Source organism: Carlito syrichta, unplaced genomic scaffold (assembly GCF_000164805.1).
Source record: "Carlito syrichta isolate Samal-C Ts95f unplaced genomic scaffold, Tarsius_syrichta-2.0.1 Scaffold287895, whole genome shotgun sequence".
NCBI classification, from domain to species: Eukaryota; Metazoa; Chordata; class Mammalia; order Primates; family Tarsiidae; genus Carlito; species Carlito syrichta.
In genome coordinates this window covers 182,812-200,683 of record NW_007231991.1, presented here as the reverse complement: position 1 = coordinate 200,683, position 17,872 = coordinate 182,812, and the positions used below count along the sequence as shown (strand labels likewise).

At 51.1% G+C, this 17,872-nt stretch overlaps 1 protein-coding gene across 3 annotated transcripts in view; it reads right to left on the bottom strand.

The window, feature by feature from the left end:
- HCK (HCK proto-oncogene, Src family tyrosine kinase) overlaps positions 1-17,872 on the bottom strand; it is a 29,652-nt gene that overhangs the window by 6,908 nt on the left and 4,872 nt on the right. For all 3 annotated transcript variants that reach the window (XM_008053126.1, XM_008053127.1, XM_008053125.1), the window contains exons 5-10: positions 14,660-14,763; positions 10,431-10,580; positions 9,972-10,124; positions 8,127-8,306; positions 7,039-7,115; positions 1,975-2,128 (exon numbers count right to left, since the gene is read on the bottom strand). In XM_008053126.1, the coding sequence (XP_008051317.1) occupies positions 1,975-2,128; positions 7,039-7,115; positions 8,127-8,306; positions 9,972-10,124; positions 10,431-10,580; positions 14,660-14,763 (818 nt within the window). The remainder of the gene's footprint in view (positions 1-1,974; positions 2,129-7,038; positions 7,116-8,126; positions 8,307-9,971; positions 10,125-10,430; positions 10,581-14,659; positions 14,764-17,872) is intronic.

Genomic DNA, 17,872 nt, shown 5'->3' with positions numbered 1-17,872 from the left:
GCGGGCTCACGCAATCCACTCACCTCAGCCTCCCAAAGGCGCGGGATTACAGGCTGAGCCACCGAGCCAGGCTTGCCTGTTTTTTAAAAACAGATTTACTAGCCGGGCTCTGTGGCTCAGCCTGTAATCCCCCGCCTTTGGGAGGCTGAGGTGAGTGGATTGCCTGAGCCCGCGGGTTCGAGACCCGCCTGGGCAGCAAGACTTCATCTCTACAGTAAATCAAAAAATCAGCCGGGCGTGGTAGTGCATGCCTGTAATTCCGGCTACTTGGAAGGCTGAGGTGGAGGGATCGCCGGAGCCCAGCAGGTCGAGGCTGCGATGGCCGGGAGCGTCCACTGCACTCCAGTCTGGGCGACAGAGTGAGACTCCAACTCAAAAAACAAACAAACAAACAATAAATAAAAACAGATTTACTGAAATATAATCCACCTATTTAACGGGTACAATTCAATGGCTTTTAGAAAGCCATTGAATTTTAGAATATTTCACAAAGTCATGAACTTTAGAATATTTTAATCACATCCTCCCCCAAACCCATAGCAGTCAGGCACCTTTGCAGCCCTGGACTCCACCAATCCGCTTTCTATCCCCTTCATTTGCCTGTTCTGTAGATAACAAAGGAGACCATGCAGTCTTTGTGTCTGGCTTTTACTGAACACAATGCTTTTGAGGGTCATCTGTGTTGTAGCATGTTCCAGTACTTCATTTCATTTTATGGCCAGATAGTATTTCACTGTCTGGCTATATCACAGTTTATCTGTTCCCCAGTTGATGGTCATTAACTAGCACTGTTTCCATTTTTTGGCTGTTAGAATAGTGCTGTTGGCCAGGCTCGGTGGCTCAGTCTGTAATCCCAGCAATTTGGGAGAGTGAGGTGAGTGGATTGCCTGAGCCCACAGGTTTGAGACCCACCCGGGCAACTTGGCAAGATCTCATCTCTACAATCAATCAAAAATTAATTAGCTGGGTGTAGTAGCGTGTGCCTGCAGTTCTGGCTACTTGGAAAGCTGAGGTGGAAGGATCGCCAGAGCCCAGCAGGTCGACGCTGGGGTGGCCATGAGTGTGCCACTGTACTCCAGCCTGGATGACAGAGTAAGACTCTGACTCAAAAAGATCAAAAAACCAAAAACCCCAGAAATAGTGCTGCTGTGGACATGTGTGTACAAGCTTTGTCTCTTTCTGAATTTCATAAACATGGAACCATTCAGCACTTAGCCTTTTTCATCTGATGTCTTCCATTGTGATATTGTATCTGTGAGAGTCACCCATCCTGTTGCACGTGGCATTGGTTTGTGCTTTCTCATTGCTGCACGGTGTTATATTGTGTGAGTATACCACAACTTATATATCTATCCTCCTATTTATGGGCATCTGGATTCTTCCCAGTTTTTGTCTGTCATGTATGGAGTTGCTCTTACCTGTAATTTCAACATATATATTGCCTAGCTTAGTCTAAAATTGAACAGTACTTCTTCTCAATCTGGTCCCAAATCTCCTTCTCAAAGGAACTGGGTGAGACTCTGAGGTCAGGAAACTATTCAGATGGACTCCGCCAAGCTCAGTAAAGCACAGTAAATACTGGGACAGACTTTTACTTTTTTTTTTTTTTTTTTTGAGTTGGAGTCTCACTCTGTCACCCAGACCGGAGTGCAGTGGCCGGCAGCGGGTTCCTCGACCTGCTGGGCTCCGGTGATCCTTCCGCCTCAGCCTTCCAAGTAGCTGGAACTACAGGCACATGCTACCACGCCCAGCTAATTTTTTTGATTTATTGTAGAGATGAGGTCTCGCCAAGTTGCCCAGGCGGGTTTCGAACCCGTGGCCTCAGGCAATCCACTCACCTCAGCCTCTCAAGGCGTGGGATTACAGGCTGAGCCACCAAGCCCGGCTAACTTTTACATTTTACCAATCACTCCCACCATGATCAACCCTCAGCACTCACAACCCACTATTGGGCAACATGGTCACATTCCCTACCTTCCCGGGCCGTGTACTCGTTGTCTTCGATGACACGTGCCAGGCCGAAGTCAGCAATCTTACACACCAGGGATGCAGAGACCAAGATGTTGGCAGCTCGGAGATCTCGGTGAATGTAGTTTCTCTGCTCAATGAAGGCCATGCCTTCTGCAATCTGCACCCAAAACAGTGATACCCTCATCTTCAGACTTGGCTCAGCCCAAGGTGGTCCCACCCAACAGCAGCAAAGGGTATCTAAACAGGAGGAAACTGGAAAACACTGCGACAGCTCCCGTTTTTTGTTGGGAGGGCCTGAAACTCAGTCTGTCTACCCATTCGGGCTGGTGGGAATTCATAAGGCCTAGGTCAGTTTGGGGGCTTCCAGAGAGCACTTTGCAATGTTCTCTAGGAAAAAGGAATAGTTCTATCTCTCTAGGACCTGCATGTGCATGTGTGAATGTGCGCGCACGCACACACACACACACACACACACACACACACACACACACACACACACCAAGATACTATGACAAGCTTTCATCCTAACCCCCTCTCCGGGGACACCCCAAGCTCATATCATGTTCTGCTATAGCTCTTATATCTTCTTCATCCTCAAGCCTGGGTAGGGAAAATCCATTTATTCATTCAACAAAAATTGACTGAGTGTCTGTGGGTGCTAGACAGGTACTTGAATGGGTTGGGACCCAGGCAAAGCCCTACAGGTGATGAGAAGTACCACGTAGACAAGATAAAGTGGAGGGAAAAGCCATGACATAGAGAGGACTTTTCTGGATGGTGGGGGGGGGGGGGGGGGGGGGGCAGGAAAGCCTGTTTTGTGGAGATGGTATTTTAGCAAATATCTCAATGATAATAAAAATAAATGTGTCAAATAAGAACATTCTAGGCAGAGAGACCATCAGGTGTAAAGGCCTGGGGTGGGCACAAGCTTGGGAGTTCACAGAACAGCACAGTGGCCAGGGTTCAGGGGCAGAAGATGCCACAGAAAGAGCAGGGGAAGCTGAAGCTGAGAGGTGCCAACCACAAGCAGCCGTCAGGGCCAGGAGAGGAGGCTGGATTTGTTCTGAGCATGACGGGAAGATACAAGAAGGCTTGGAGCTGGAGGTGACAGTCCTGATGTGCATTAAAAGACCCTCGTGGCTGAGGGTGGACAACACACTATGTGGAGGGTTCTTACTCACTCTGGTACCCTAGAAATCTCTGACAGGCCCTGAACATTTATCATAACATTATCAGAAAGGGACTGGCAGTAGCAAGAGGCTGCCAGGGGAGGGAAGTGGGGGGGCACATAACATCAGTAAAGCAACTGATCTCAAACCAGTCTCAAACCAGGTAAAGTGGGGACCAAAGGGAGGACCAAACTTCACCTGCATCATGACCATTGGTATACCTAATCCTGAATTGTACCCCACTCTTTAAAAAAAGAAAAAGAAAAAGAAAGAGGTGGGATTATGCCTTGGATACACTGTTACTTACAAGGGTTTGGACAGAAGAGGGTTAAGATTAACCCTTGGATACCCAGAAATCTGCACTTATCATTTACAAACTGCCTTTGAGCTCTTTGAGGCAGGAATAATCATGATCTATGTTTTACAGACAGGGAGATGCTTGTTCCAGAAAATTCTGAAGGTCAGACTCAAACCAGTCTGAGGATTCCCAAACTATGCCCCATGCTGCCTCTAAATAACCCAGCTCTAAAGTGCCCTGGAGGACTGCAGCTGGGTGCAATCTGATGAGATTATCTGGGGGATGGAAGGGGGTTGAGGAACAGGGGGATGGGATGTCTGACCAGTCAGAACAAACCAAGGCACCCCCAGCCAGTGCGAGACTGAGGCAAGTGGGTGGTGCACTTGCAGAGAGTGGACAGCAGGGGGCACCAGAGGCAGTCAGAATGGAAACTCAGATTGAACATGGTCTGATTTTGTTTGGAGCAGAGGGGTTGGGGTAGGGTGGGGAGATGGGTGGGGAGCTGGGGGGGGGCAGAGTGAGACAGGGTCTGGGCCTGGGGAGTGTGGAAATTTACAAAGAGTCCTCAGACAAACAGCAAAAGCAACTAAACTAATAGCAGACATTACAGCTTATTTACTATAAGATCCCTCAACATGCAACATTTACAGTGTACTCTGGGGGAAGAACTTTTGCTGTCAGCCCTGTTTCCACAGAGGAGAAAACTGAAGCCCGGGTACCCCCTTCCATGCCTCAGTTTCTTCCCTTCTCTGTGAAGTTGGGACAGCAGACCTGCCCCTTAGGGGTCACGTGAGGATTCACTCTCTAAGCCTACCTTAGGGCTTAAATAGGGTCCCACACTCAGTAAACAGTCACTAGTGTGAATAGTGGCCACCAGTGCTCCCAATCGGGGAAAGTGGTGCTCAGAAAGGTCAAGCAACTTGCTTAAAGCTGCACGAGCAGAGCCGGATCAAAACAAAAATCGGACTCCTAAGCCCATGAGCTGGCAGAGTGCTGCTCTTCCCACGGGTTTGTCAGCTGGATGGACAGTGGGCAGGTTTACGGGCCCAGGTGTCAGCATTGTGGGATGATGAGGTAAGAGCTCATGGCCACCCAACAAACTGCACTGGGACCTGGGCTTGCTTCTGAAAGTATCAGGGAACCGGAATCAGAGCTGAGAGAACTGGCAGGGACACTCCAGTCTGGGACTCTTCAAAGGGAAGAGAGGCCATATAGGAAGCACCTCAATCTGTCAGAGTAGCTCTGTTTCGACTTGTGTTTATATATTTAGCTACTGTATAAAATTTCATTGTGAATTGTGACTGAAACAAGTTGTTGAACTTGAAAACTACACACGTGGTCCAGTTCCCTCACTTGACAGTGTAGAGGCTGAGATCCAAGGTGGGTCGGAGGTCAACAGCCAGTGGGTGACAGGGCTAGGGCTCCCTCCAGCCGCACTAAGCTGCCTCTCCAAGTCTGAGGGTGAAGACCAGGTCCCCAGGTGTCTCTGAGCTCCAAGTTTGGGGGTGAAGACCAGGTCCCCAGATGTCCCTGGGCCCTGAGCCTAACTCTGCTTCTGTTCGGGCAGAAGCCCAGACCTCTTTCCCTCCCCGGGCTGTTTTCCCATCTGCGAAATGGGGAGGTGGCTCTTGCACCATTCATGACTCCTGCCCGACAAGGTCTCTACCAGTTGATGATTATAATTCAGCAACAGGCTGGTGGAGCCCTGTGGAGTTTCCCAGAGGACAGGGCCCATAGGAGTGAAAATGCAGGCCTGGATTTCCACATGCTTCTGGCATTTCAGGCTCTGAAAGTAGAGCCTTCTGTTATAACTGTGGTGGCCTCTAGGGCCCTTGGATTTGCATATTCAAATGAGCCCTGCCCTTGGCATCTCTAGCAGGTGCAACCAGAGGCCCAGGCCAGGTCTCCCTTCACTGCTACCAAGCTCCAAACCCCACCCCCATCAGTGTTGCTCTGGGCTCCAGCTGACCAGGCCGAGGGCCTCCCTTTTTCCTCTGGTCTTTTGCACAGGCTGCTCTTTCTTCTAGAGCATCCTTCCCTTTTCTCTTCATCTGCTGAACTTCTACTCATCCTTCAGGCTCAGCCTAGAGGCCACTTCCTCTGGGAAGCTGTCTCTGATTGCCTCTGGACCAGGTTAAACGCTCCAGCTGTGCTCTCCCCAGCACACATGTCCTCACAGCCTGTTTCCCACGGACGGGAGAGAATTGAAGTAAAAATCACTCAGGCCGGGGTGAGAGAAGCCACAGGGATGTAGGGACCGTGAGGGAAAAAAATGAGGTTTTTCCGAGTGCTCCGTGACTGGCACACATGATCTGCTTGGCTAGGTATTGTGCTCTTCGACTGAGTCAGGATCACTTGGGCCACAGCTCACTAGGAGAATCCGCTCTCCACTACCTGTCTTCCCCTCTGCACTGGAAGCGTTTCCATCGTGTTCACTGCCCTATCCCCCCAAATTAGCACAGTAGCTCAGGCAAGCTACTTAGCCACACTGGGTCTGTTTCCTCATCTGTGCTTAACATCTTCTCTATGCCTCACCCTCCTATTCTGTAAAGGGATGACAGCTACCCACCTGTGGCCAGACTGCTCTGGGCTGTCATACTGTGCAGGAGCTCTAGTTCAGTGGCGAGTGAGGGGCTTGGACTGGGACATGCTAGACTGGCAAGTTCCCAGCAGGATGCCCCGGCAGCAGCTCAGCTCCCCACATGGGGCAGAAGAACCACCCAGCCAGCCCCAGCAACCCACAGAATCACGAGAATAACAGTTGCTGCTGTTGCAAGCCACCAGGCTTTGGGGTGGTTTGCTGCACAAAAGAATGGATGACAAAAATTCCACTCCATAAGGTTGATATGCGGGTTAAGTGAGTTGGTATATGTCAAGCGCATACAAAGAGTACTTTTTTTTTTTTTTGAGTCAGGTCTCATTCTGTCGCCCAGGATAGAGTGCTGTGGCATGAACTGGGCTCAGGTGATCCTCCTGCCTCAGGCCCCCTGAGTAACTGGGACATACCTGGCTAATTTTTTGTAGAGATGAGGTCTTGCTATGTTGCCCAGGCTGGTCTCAAACCCCCAGGTTCAAGCAATCCTCTCTCCTCAGCCTCCCAAAGTGCTGGGATTACCAGTGTGAGTCACTGTACTCGTTCACAAAAAAGCACTTTTACGTCAAGCCCTCAACACAGGGTACCCATGATTACTGCAATTATTACTGTATGTGGTCAGTAAACATTTGGTGAATAAAAACATGGATTCCAGCTGGGCACAGTGACTCAAGCCTATAATCCCAGCACTTTGGGAGGCCAAGGCAAGAGGAGTGCCTGAGCCATGGGTTCAAGACCAGCCTGAGCAACATGGTGAGACCTTGTCTCTACAATAAATCAAAAAATTAGCCAGGGGTGGCAGCACATGCCTGTACTTCCAGCTACTTGGAGGGTTGAGGCGGAAGAATCGCCAGGGCCCAGTAGGTTGAGGCTGTAGTGGCTGTGAGCGTGCCACTGCACTCCAGCCTGGGTGACAGAGTGAGATGCCAACTCAAAAAAACACAACCAAATAAACAAAAAACCCCACATGGATTCCTGCCCCTCCCCACTCTTCCCCCGGCTCTCACCTGAGCTGAGAAGTCAATGAGCTTTGGCAGGGTCTGCTTGCTGCCTTCCTCACTCTTCAAGAAGTCCAGCAGGCTTCCTGCACAGGGAGGGGAGACGCTTACTACCCTCGCTACCTGAGTGCAGGAGAAGCGTTCTCAACAGTGGAGTTAAATGAAAGTACTTGTTGGCCAGGCTCGGTGGCTCAACCTGTCATCCCAGCACTTTGGGAGGCTGAGGCAAGTGGATTGCCTGAGCCTGAGGGTTCAAGACCCGCCCAGGCAACTTGGTGAGACCTCGTCTCTACAATAAATCAAAATCTAGCTGGGTGTAGTAGCGCGTGCCTGTAGTTCCGGCTACTTGGAAGGCTGAGGTGGAGGATCGCCGGAGCCCAGCAGGTTGAGGCTGCAGTGGCCAGGAGCGTGCCCCTACACTCTAGCCTGGGTGACAGAGTGAGACTCCAACTCAAAAAAAAAAAAAAAAAAGAAAGAAAGTATCTGTCTACCCTCCCTGGTGCTGGAGAAAGGAACCTGTTTGGGCAGTGCTTCTTTGGTTACCAGAGGGGCTGTTTTCGGCTGAGACAGCCTTCGGGGCCTGGCTGGCCGAGATCACAGCTCCCAAAGGCTGGCCTCACTGTGTGTTTAGAATATGGAAAAAGATCTGAGATTTCAAATCACAGGAATTGAGATTGTGTGAGATGTTTCTGTCTGTCCAAATATAGGCATTGGTTGCAAGTGGCTATGAGGTGCTGGTCTGAGAAAGTCCCTGAGGAATCCTGGCTTGGGGCGGGAGGGCCAAACTGGTGCCTGGCGGCTGCCTCTCCCAAAGCATGGGGTGAGCGGTTGGGTGGCAGACAAGGGGACAGCGCTCCTGCCTCTAGGCTCACAAAGGACCACAAGCCTCTTCTCCCAACGCCCAGGTGTTCTGGCCCCACTCAGGTCTCCTGGGGGCTCCTCATGGACCAGGAGGGTCGGGTTGTGACTTTTAAGCGCTCAGTGCATCCTGGTGGGACGAGCTCCTGGCCAGGCCGGGGCACCTCGAGGGCGAGACCTTCATTCACGTCATCCCTGAGCCCGCAGTGAACGCATGGCCCCAGACCCGCCCACTGCACCTTTGGCCATGAACTCCGTGATGATGTAGATGGGCTCCTCCGTGACCACCGCATGCAGCTTCACCAGCTTGTCATGCTGCAGGGTTTTCATTAGGTTGGCCTCTGCCAGGAAGGCCTCCACTGACATGCTCCCCGGCTTCATTGTCTTTACCGCCACCTTCGTGTGCTTGTTGTAGGTGGCTGGAGGGGACAGGGAGCGAGGACAGTGTCAGAACCCACTGGGCTCCCTCCACCACCCTGAAGGCTCAGCAGCAGACCTCCTGTGCCAGAAAGCCTTCCTGCCATCTGAGGCTCAGAGGGAAGGGGAGGCCTCAGGCAGATGGGGGTGGAGGGCTGCTTCCCCACCTCCTAGCTGTGTGCACTCAGGCAAGTCGCAGAACCGTTCGGAGCCATGGTCTCCTCATCTGCAAAGTGGGAATGATGAGCACTGCCTTTGCTGTGGCAGGGATTAAAAAATGACTTCAAGTCTGGGCGTAGTGGTTCACATCTGTAATCCCAGCACTTTGGGAGGCAGAGGCAAGAGGACTGCCTGAGCCCAGGGGTTCGAGACCAGCCTGAGCAACTTGGCAAGACTTCATCTCAATAAATCAAAAAAAATTAGCCGAGTGTGGTGGCACATGTCTGTAGTTTCAGCTACTTGGAAGACCCAGCAGGTCGAGGCTGTGGTGGCTGTGAGCATGCCCCTGCACTCCAGCCTGGGTGTCAGTGAGACAGCAACTCAAAATAAATGACTTCAAACACCACTCAGACTGTCACATAGGCATGAACCCCACTTTGACCTTAACACTGCTCTTGAACTAAGTGCCAGACTTGCTGTGATCTGCTGGCCCTGGGTGGTCTGGCCTTGTCTGCCTCTAGAGCCCCATCAGCCACGAAACTCTCCCTTTGAGGCACCTACCGCCTTGTGTATCCCTCAAGCACTCAACACAACCCCACAGGGAAACAGCACATGCAGTTTCCTCCCCCGCCCCACTCTGCTTCACTCCTGGATCTTGTCAATCTCATAAATGCTTGAGTTTCCATTTAGTCTTGGCTTGCAGGAAACTCTGATCCAGATCTGTGGTTTTCCTGTAGCAAGCGCCGAAGGCCTCCCATTGTATTTTTGGTTTTCCAACCTCACCACCCAGGTCTATCTTGCCTTCCTCTCCATGTTTTCTTTCTGTCACATTCTTTTATTCAGTGCCTGGCACACAGTAGGACCTCAATAAATGCAGCTAAAATACATGGATTTTCAGCTTGCTTTATCAAGCTGAGTTGTGGCATCCCTGTAAGCTGTCCTCACTCCCCTGGGGAATGCCGCAGGGTATGAGCACAGCGGAGTGCCTGGGCACGGGGCTGGGCACTGCATCTACGCCACTACCCTGCAAGGAGGCACTATACCTGGAAGGTTACTGGGGAAGAACTTTGGGGTGGAGCATGACCTCCTGGTGCCCCACAATACCCAACACGGCGCTGGGCATACAGCAGGTGCAGGAATGGCCTGGCCACCAGTTGTCAGCGCTGAACACACCTGCAAATCTCCAACATGCATTCTGCATTCCACATCCCACGGGACCTCTGGTTATCTCAACCCTACACTGCTAGACTGTCCCAGCTCCATGCGGGGAGTGGGCTCCTCATCCAAGACTTCTGCTTTTGAGAAGGAAGAGCTTGGCCCTGCAGGCCTGGTCCCAAAGGCAAATCATGCTTGCACAGCAGGACCATTTGGTTTGCTATCAGAGAAACTGGCTTTTGTGGGTATTATGCAAATCCCCTCTTCTGCCTGGATGGCATTCCCACTTTGCCTTGAGGTATTCCTGGAAGTGAGTGACTCCCCCTCCACCCCCTGGCACCCTGGTTCCTTACCCATCCAGACTTCTCCAAACTGCCCAGCTCCAAGTCTCTTCTCCAGCTTGAGGGATTCCCGGGGGATCTCCCAGGCGTCTTTCTCCCAAGGCTTCTGGGGCTTGGACGATACGCAGGGCACCGATAGCTTCTGGCAGAGCCCATCACTACCCTCTGGAATGGAGTCTCTGGTCAGCTGAGGGCAACAGCTCTGAGCTGGCCAGAGGCTGCCCTCAGGGGCCTCCCTGCCTGGGCTACTGCGTCTGGCCAGTGTACCACTTGGTTGCTGCCATCAGGAACGTTCCCAAGAGAGCAAAGCATGGTGAAGCCTCTGCACCCCAGCCTCCTCCACCACCCTAAGCCTTCAGGAGGCTCCCAAGCAACGATCAGCCAGGAGGACGGTAGGGAGGTACTCGCAGCCTGAGAGGCCACAGGGCTCCAGGACCAGGGGTCCTGCGTCCTGCTGTGGGACCGACTCACTCTTGTAGTGGGCCACCAGCTCTTGCAGGGTGCTGAAGGTGCTTCTTGGGGATACGTAGAAGCCCCCACTGTCCAGGGTCCGGATCTTGTAATGCTTCACAGTATCTCCTTGCCGGGGGTCATAGTCGCGCACGGACAACGAGTAGCTCCCTGCATTGGCCAAAGAGAAGCCCCTAAGAACGGCACCCCAGAGTCCTGCCACCCTGTGTCGGTACCCTGACACCCCTCCTGACTCCCTGCCAGGCCACCGCTGGTGTCATCCTGACACCCGGGCAGGGATGCACCTGGGTCAGAGTGAGCCGTGGATTCAGGCATTCTGGGTTCTCATCCAGGCTCCATCACATCCACCTGTGAGCCCTTGGCAAGTGACTACATCACCTCTCTGTGCCAGTTTCCTCATCATGGAAACAGTCATCATGGCACCCTGCCACACCACACCGTCTGATGATTAAAGAAGTAATGCTTGTAAAGTACTTGGGACTTAAACACATAGCAAATGTTGGCCATCATTGTCTTTATTATTTCCTATCATCTATCTATCTACCTATCAATCTATATTTATCACCTTTCTATCATCTACCACTCTAATAAAAAGCCAAGACAGTCAGGTATGGTAGCTCATGCCTGTAATCCCAGCACTTTGGGAGGCCAAAGCAAAAGGATTGTCTGAGCCTAGGAGTTCAAGATCAGCTTGAGCAACTTGGCGAGACCTTATCTCTGCAAAAAAAAAAAATGAAAAACTTAGCTAGGCGTGGTGGCACGTGCCTGTAGTTCCAGCTACTTGGGAGAGTGAGGTGGAAGGATCACCTGAGCCCAGCAGGTCAAGGCTGTGGTGGCTGTGAGTGTGCCACTGCGCTCCAGCCTGGGCAACAGAGTGAGACTCCAACTCAAAACAAAACAAAAGCCAAGACACCATACCAGTTTGGTAAAAAGTCAGACTACCCAGAAATCCCGTCCAACAATTGAAACGTGAACACATTGTGGTAGGCTGACTAAAGGTCCTCCAAGATGTTCAAGCCCTAAACCCCGGAACCTTGGAATATGTCATCTTGCATGGTAAGGGGACTTTTCATGTGTGACTAAATTAAAGATCCAGAGATGGGAGGTGTGATCCAGGCAGCCCCAGTGTAACCACAAGGGTCCTTGTTAAGGGAGGCAAGAAGGTCGCAGTTCGTGGTAAGAGGTGTGAAAATAGAAATGAAAGGTCGGAGGGATGTCACGAAGGGGCCGTGAGCCAAGGAGGCCATGGCCTCTAGAAGCTGAGAAGGCAAGGAAATGGGTTCTCCCCTAAAGCCTCCGAAGGAAGCAGCCCTGCTGACACCTTGATGTGAGCCCAGCAAGGTCACACTACTGACCTCCAGAAGTGTAAGAAAACAACAGACTTGTGTTGTTATAAGCCACGGAGTTCATAGTGATTTGTCATAGCAGCCATAGAAACCTAATCCACTTTATCATACAGGACAGGGATACACAAGTCTTTCCATCCACGCCCACAGTTTTGCCATCTTCGAACTGGTTGCCCTTGGGCAAGTTTTCTCTACCATGTCATGGGATTTGGGGAAGTTTAAATCGTTTGAATGAATAAGAACTTACTATCCATGCTAGGTACTAAGTACCCTGTGAGAACGAACATGAATGAATATGAATAATATTCATTGTAATGAATTATGATTATATAACTTATATTATTAATTATAGTCACTGAATAACTCCGCGAGGCAGAGGTTTTATAATATCATCACCTTCATTTACAGAAGAGGAGACGGAGGCCCAGAGAGGTGGAGTAGCTCGCCTGCAGTCACACAGCTGGTAAATGGCACAGCTGGGATTCAAACCCAGGCAGCTAGCTCCAGGCACCGCCTTAGCCACTCTGTCCCAGTCAAAGTGAGGCTGGATGGGGTGGGGGCAGGGGAAGCAGCAGGGTGGGATTCAGGGACCTCGTGCTGCAAGTTGTATTAATTGGCTACCCCCCAACACCTCCTGCCACGCTCCCACCTCAGAGGGCCATGAACACTAGACCAGGCTCCCTTTCCTGCTCCACCAGAAACCTGTAATGGTTTCTTTGGTTTCTCTGCCCTGTCTGCAGGAAGGACCGGCCCAACGCCCCCAGCTGGAGAGGAGAAACACTGAACTGTGCATGCAAAGCCTGGCCATTAGGTTTGCAAACTTATCCTAGGAAAAGTGCTCCATACCTCATTGCAGATCATCACTACGGTCACCTTCGAAGTACGCCCCCCGGGAGTACTCCCCTAGGTGCTGGTGTCTTGCTGCACCGATGCCAGCACCTAGTCTACCCATCAAAGCAATTTTGGAACCCTTTCTGGAATGGCTATCAGAGCCATATTACCCTTGATGTCCTAAATGCCATCATCAAATGTCTGCCCTTCAATATTTCCTTTATCTTCGGGTAAAGGAAAAAAAGTCATTGGGGTCTGGATCAGGTGAGCAGGGAGGGTGCCCAATACATTATTTGTACAGTGCTGCCAGTGTAAGCGCATGTGGCAAGTTCACGAATTTAATTGTCAGACCTCAACAAATAACGATGACAGCTCTAGTGGCCATTCCAGACCAAGAGTTCCCAAATTGCTTTGACGGGTGGACTAGGTGCTGGTATTGGTGCATAGCTTCCCAAAGGGAGTACTTCAAAGGTGATTGTGATGATATTCAGCAATGAGGTATGTAGCACTTTTCCTAGAATGAGTTGGTGAACTTAATTGTCAGACAACGGAGCTTTGCCTTTTTGTCTGGTTTCTTTGCGGGGGTGGGTTGAAGGGGCTTATTGGGTAGGAGGAAGTAAAGGCTAAACATTCACTGAGCTGAAACGGCAGTGGTGAGTAGCGTTCTCTTTGCCACATCGAGGCTTTGCCAATCCCAATAGCTAGGCGTCAAGTAGAAAGTCACTCAGATGCCTTTGACCGGTGTCCCCAAATCTGTTTGCTTCAGGGAGCCATGAGCCCACACCTTATACAACTTACCTGATGCATTTGAATCAAGAAGTTGTGAATCTACACCTACTAGTAAAGGCAGACTCTGCGTGTGAAATCTGAAATCCTGAGAATCCTTCTGACGGCTGTCTTTGGGGCAGTCAGACTCAGTTGACGCAAGTTTGAATGATGTGATGTTGTTAGGCACCTCTTGCCTCCTACACATCCACCCAGCATGAAGCTGGTCACCTGACACGGGGGGGTGGCTCTGACTTGGCTCTCTTCCTATGGCCTTATCTTACCCCATTGCCTTCTGGGAAAAGGGAAGATTCAGGCTTGTGGACAAGATATATTGTTATTATTATTATTATTTTAGTTGGAGTCCCCTCTTTCCCCCAGGCTAGAGTGCAGTGGCACAATCACAGCTCACCACAGCTTCTACCTCCTGGGCTCAGGCAATCCTTCTGTCTCAACCTCCCAAGTAGCTGGCACTACAGGTGCGCACTACCAAGCCCAGCTAAATTTTTAATTTTCTGTAGAGATGAGGTCTTGCTATGTTGCCCAGGCTGGTCTGGAACTCCTGGGCTCAAGCAATCCTACTGTCTTGGCCTCTCAAAGTGCTGGGATTACAGGCAGGAGCCACCACGCCTGGCTGTGTGATGGGTATTAAAAAAAAAAACAACAAAACATAAGCAGCCAGGTTCGGTGGCTTGGCCTGTAATCCCAGCATTTTGGGAGGCCGAGGCGAGTGGATTGCCTGAGTCCGCGAGTTCGAGACCAGCCTGGGCAACTTGGCGAGCTCTCGTTTCTACAATAAATAAAAAATTAGCCAGGTGTGGTAGTGCACACCTATAGTTCCAGCTACTTGGAAGGCTGAGGCAGAAGGATCGCCGGAGCCCACCAAGTCGAGGTTGCGGTGGCCGGGAGCGTGCACTCCAGTCTGGGCAACAGAGTGAGACTCCAACTCAAAAAACTAAACAAAACAAACAAACAAACTAACAGAAAACAAAAAGCATAAGCTAGTGAAGAAGGAGCTTCAACAGGATGCTTGTCTGTTTGTCTGTTTTCAGGGTCTCAACCCCATGTAACTACTTCCATTGACCTAAGCTGCCAGCTGCAGATGATGAGACAGGCCGAGCCAGGTGCAGAACCTCAACCTTCCCTGGATCAGGGTGGTGAAAGGCAGGAGAAAGCCTGGCGGCCTGGCTAGTTGCTCAGCTCCCCCATGGCGTCTTCCGAGGGTGGTGGCCAGTCATGCTTGGGGCAGTCCTGAAGGGAGAGACAGGTGAGGAGGACTGGTGTCACCTTTAGTGGTTTCGCTGTCCCGGATCATGAAGGAGCCCAGCACGTTGCCGGGAGCCAGGAGCTGGCGCTCTGCATCCTTGCGGCTGATACCCTTGAAGAACCACCTGGTGGAAAAGGGCAGGGACACGTGAACTGGGGGTGCCGCCTGGCCCTGCCCAGCTTCCTGCAGCAGCAATTCCGCTCAAGGATTGTTTCAGGGAAAAGAGCCATTCTTTGGGTATCAGTCGTTTTACCAGAGGTGAATCCAGTTCACTGAGATAGAAACTGATGCAGCTCGGGCCTTGGGTTGGGAAGAAGGGCTCGTTTAAGAAAAATAAGACAGCATTGCAAGTGCAAAATCCTCCTGAGTCATTCCAGTGCCACTCGCTGTGTGGGACAGGAGACAGATGGGAAGACCAAGCGGAAAGAGACAGCAGTCTTGGCCAGCTGTGGTCCTAAATCTTACTTTTTCCAAGTTTCACAAGTATACATGACCCCAGGGAGGGCTGCCAAGGCCTGAGATAGTGAAGGCCTGAGGTTCACAGGCTATCCCTGTCTGCTTGTAAAAGTCAGACGTTAAGCTGGCACGAACTTCTGAAATGTGAGACTGCCAGAACTTTACACTTGAGATGCTGAGTGGAAAAGCTGCAGATTCTGAGTCCATTCCCACTTTCCCTCGGGTGAGGATGGCTGGGTCATGCTCAGACCAGACATCAGCAGGCCTTGGCCCTGCTCTCCACCCGCAATATGACTTTGAGCAAGTTGCTTTCCCTTTCTGGGCCTTTGTTATTAACAGGATAGAAAGATAGCTCATGTCTGTCGAGTTCTTATTATTCACCCAACAACTCTATGGAACTGTCATCTTTATTATTCCCATTTCATAGACAAGGAAAATGAGGAACAGAGAGGGCAAGTAACTTGCCTGGAATCACACAACCGGGAAGTTATATAAGGCAGGATTCAAATCTAGGCAGTTTAACTCAGGAGCCCCAGATCTTAGTCACCGTGCTATGTAGCACGGTGTGTAAAATGTATAGAATGAGTCACATTGTGGGGACATATTCAACAATGCAGGATGGTATATAGTAAGAACTGTCTCCCTGGCGAGTCCACGCCTACAAAGACATATCCCACAGGTTATGCACGTGGGAGAGGTGACATTCACACAAGGAGATGCACGGCAGCCTGAGCCTGGAAGCAACTTACGTGGCCACCAGGAAAGGACTGGCCCAACGGACCGTGGGGCATTTGCAGGGACAGACACTCGGTGGCGTGAGGAGGCAAGAGATGCCATGCGGAAGACCGAGCAGGGGGTGCAAGACCGTGTGTAGTGTCTAATAGGGACAGACGGATTATACAAGCACAGAGCGTTTGGACACGCACGAGAAACTGGCTGCTTCTGAGTGAAGCAGTTGGTGGGGCAGGATGGGAGAAGACTCTCCTCTCTAGTCGACACGCTCCCTGTGTGCCTTTTGAAACATCCGCAAGTCTTGCCTGTTTCAAGGATGGGATGTGAGGAGGAAGAGTTTGTCCTGATCTGGTTCCCAACGTCCCAGCTGCCCTCCCCAGCAGCAACCCTGTAGCATTTCTTGATGTGGACACAGAGCCTGTGAGCGCCATGCAAGGTCTGACATGTGTACGTAGACTAGCGGTTCTCAAGGTGTGTCCCGGAACGGGCATCAGTCTGTCTCACCTGAGAATGTGCTGGAAATACACCGTCGGAATCAGACAGTGGGGCCAGCTCTCCAGGTGATGCTGAGGCCTGCTAAGTTTAAGAACCACCCACTAGGTGACCACCTTTGTTTGCAAATGGCACCCGCCTGTGCTGTCTGCACCTGCCTTTTGAACTTAGCCCACAGGGTGCCTTTGAGGAGTGACACCAGCCATGCTCTTCCAAGGCTGCTGCAAGGGCCACGTGAGGATGCAGGGATCCCGAAAGTGTCCAGACCCTGGAATGGAGCAACAGAGCATAGGAGGCCCCAGAGAAAAGCCTAGGAGAAGCAGAGAGAAGCAGCTAAGACCCCAACTCCCACAGCACACAGGTTTGCTGTCGCTGAGAAGGGTGCGGTTTCATGATGGAAAAAGCCTAGACATTTTTAGTTCTTTGCAGGCCAGCCTCCTAAGTGCCATCTAGACAGCGGGAGGAAGCAGAGGAGGTAAAACAAGGGGGACTGTCATTTTTTGACATTTTGACTGGCCGGTTCTTAATTGGATGTATCGTCATCCCACAGCATAGTCACCTTTTACTCATCGACCTCACCTGCCACACTGTATCTCCAGAGGGAAGGGCTATCTGAGCCCCCTGGGATCCCTGGATTAGGGCCAGGTATCTAGTAGGGACTCCACAGGTAATCTGTTGGATGATGGGTGGATGGGTGGATGGACGAATGCTTGTAATTATTGTATTTTCAGAATCAAGTTAGACACAGAGGAGAATCTATAGCCAAGAATGATGGGTTTCAGGCCAGCTGTGATAGCTCACACCCATAATCCCAGTGCTTTGGAAGGCTGAGGCAGGAGGATAGCTTGAGGCGAGAAGTTCAAAACCAGCCTAGGCAATACAGCAAGACCCCTTTTGCACGCGCGCGCGTGCGCGCGCGCACACACACACACACACACACACACACACACACACACACACACACACACACATTAGCTGGGTGTGGTAGCATGTGCCTGTAGTCCCAGCTACTTGGGAGGCTGAGGCAGGAGGATCACTTGAGCCCAGGAGTTCAAGGTTGCAGTGAACCATAATTGTATCACTGTGCTCTGGCCTGGGTGAAAGAGCGAGACCCTGCCTCTAAAAAAATAAAATAATAAATAAATAAATAATTTAAAAAGAATGATGGGTTGCAGGGAGCTCCTGAGAGTAGGACGTGTCTTATTTTTTTCTCATGGTCCCTTGGCTTGGCATGAGGCTTGGCAAGCTGTGGGCTCGTGTTTGTTAAATGAATCAAATGTGGGATAACCAGCCAGGTAGGGGTTATCTCACCTCGCTAAAGACCCTTCTTGGCATGGACACATGCTTCATTCAACTAATGTTTATTGAGCATTTACTGCATGCCACCTGTGCCGAGGACACAGTCTCAAAATTCCTGCTCCTGTGAGCACGCATCCTTGCTGGCAGGCACACAAGGGAACAGGGCGTGTGCTAATGAGTGTTCAGAAGGGAGGACAGGCTTCTGCAAGAGAGAAGCGCAGAGGGATTCACTTTTTTTTTTTTTTTTTGAGTTG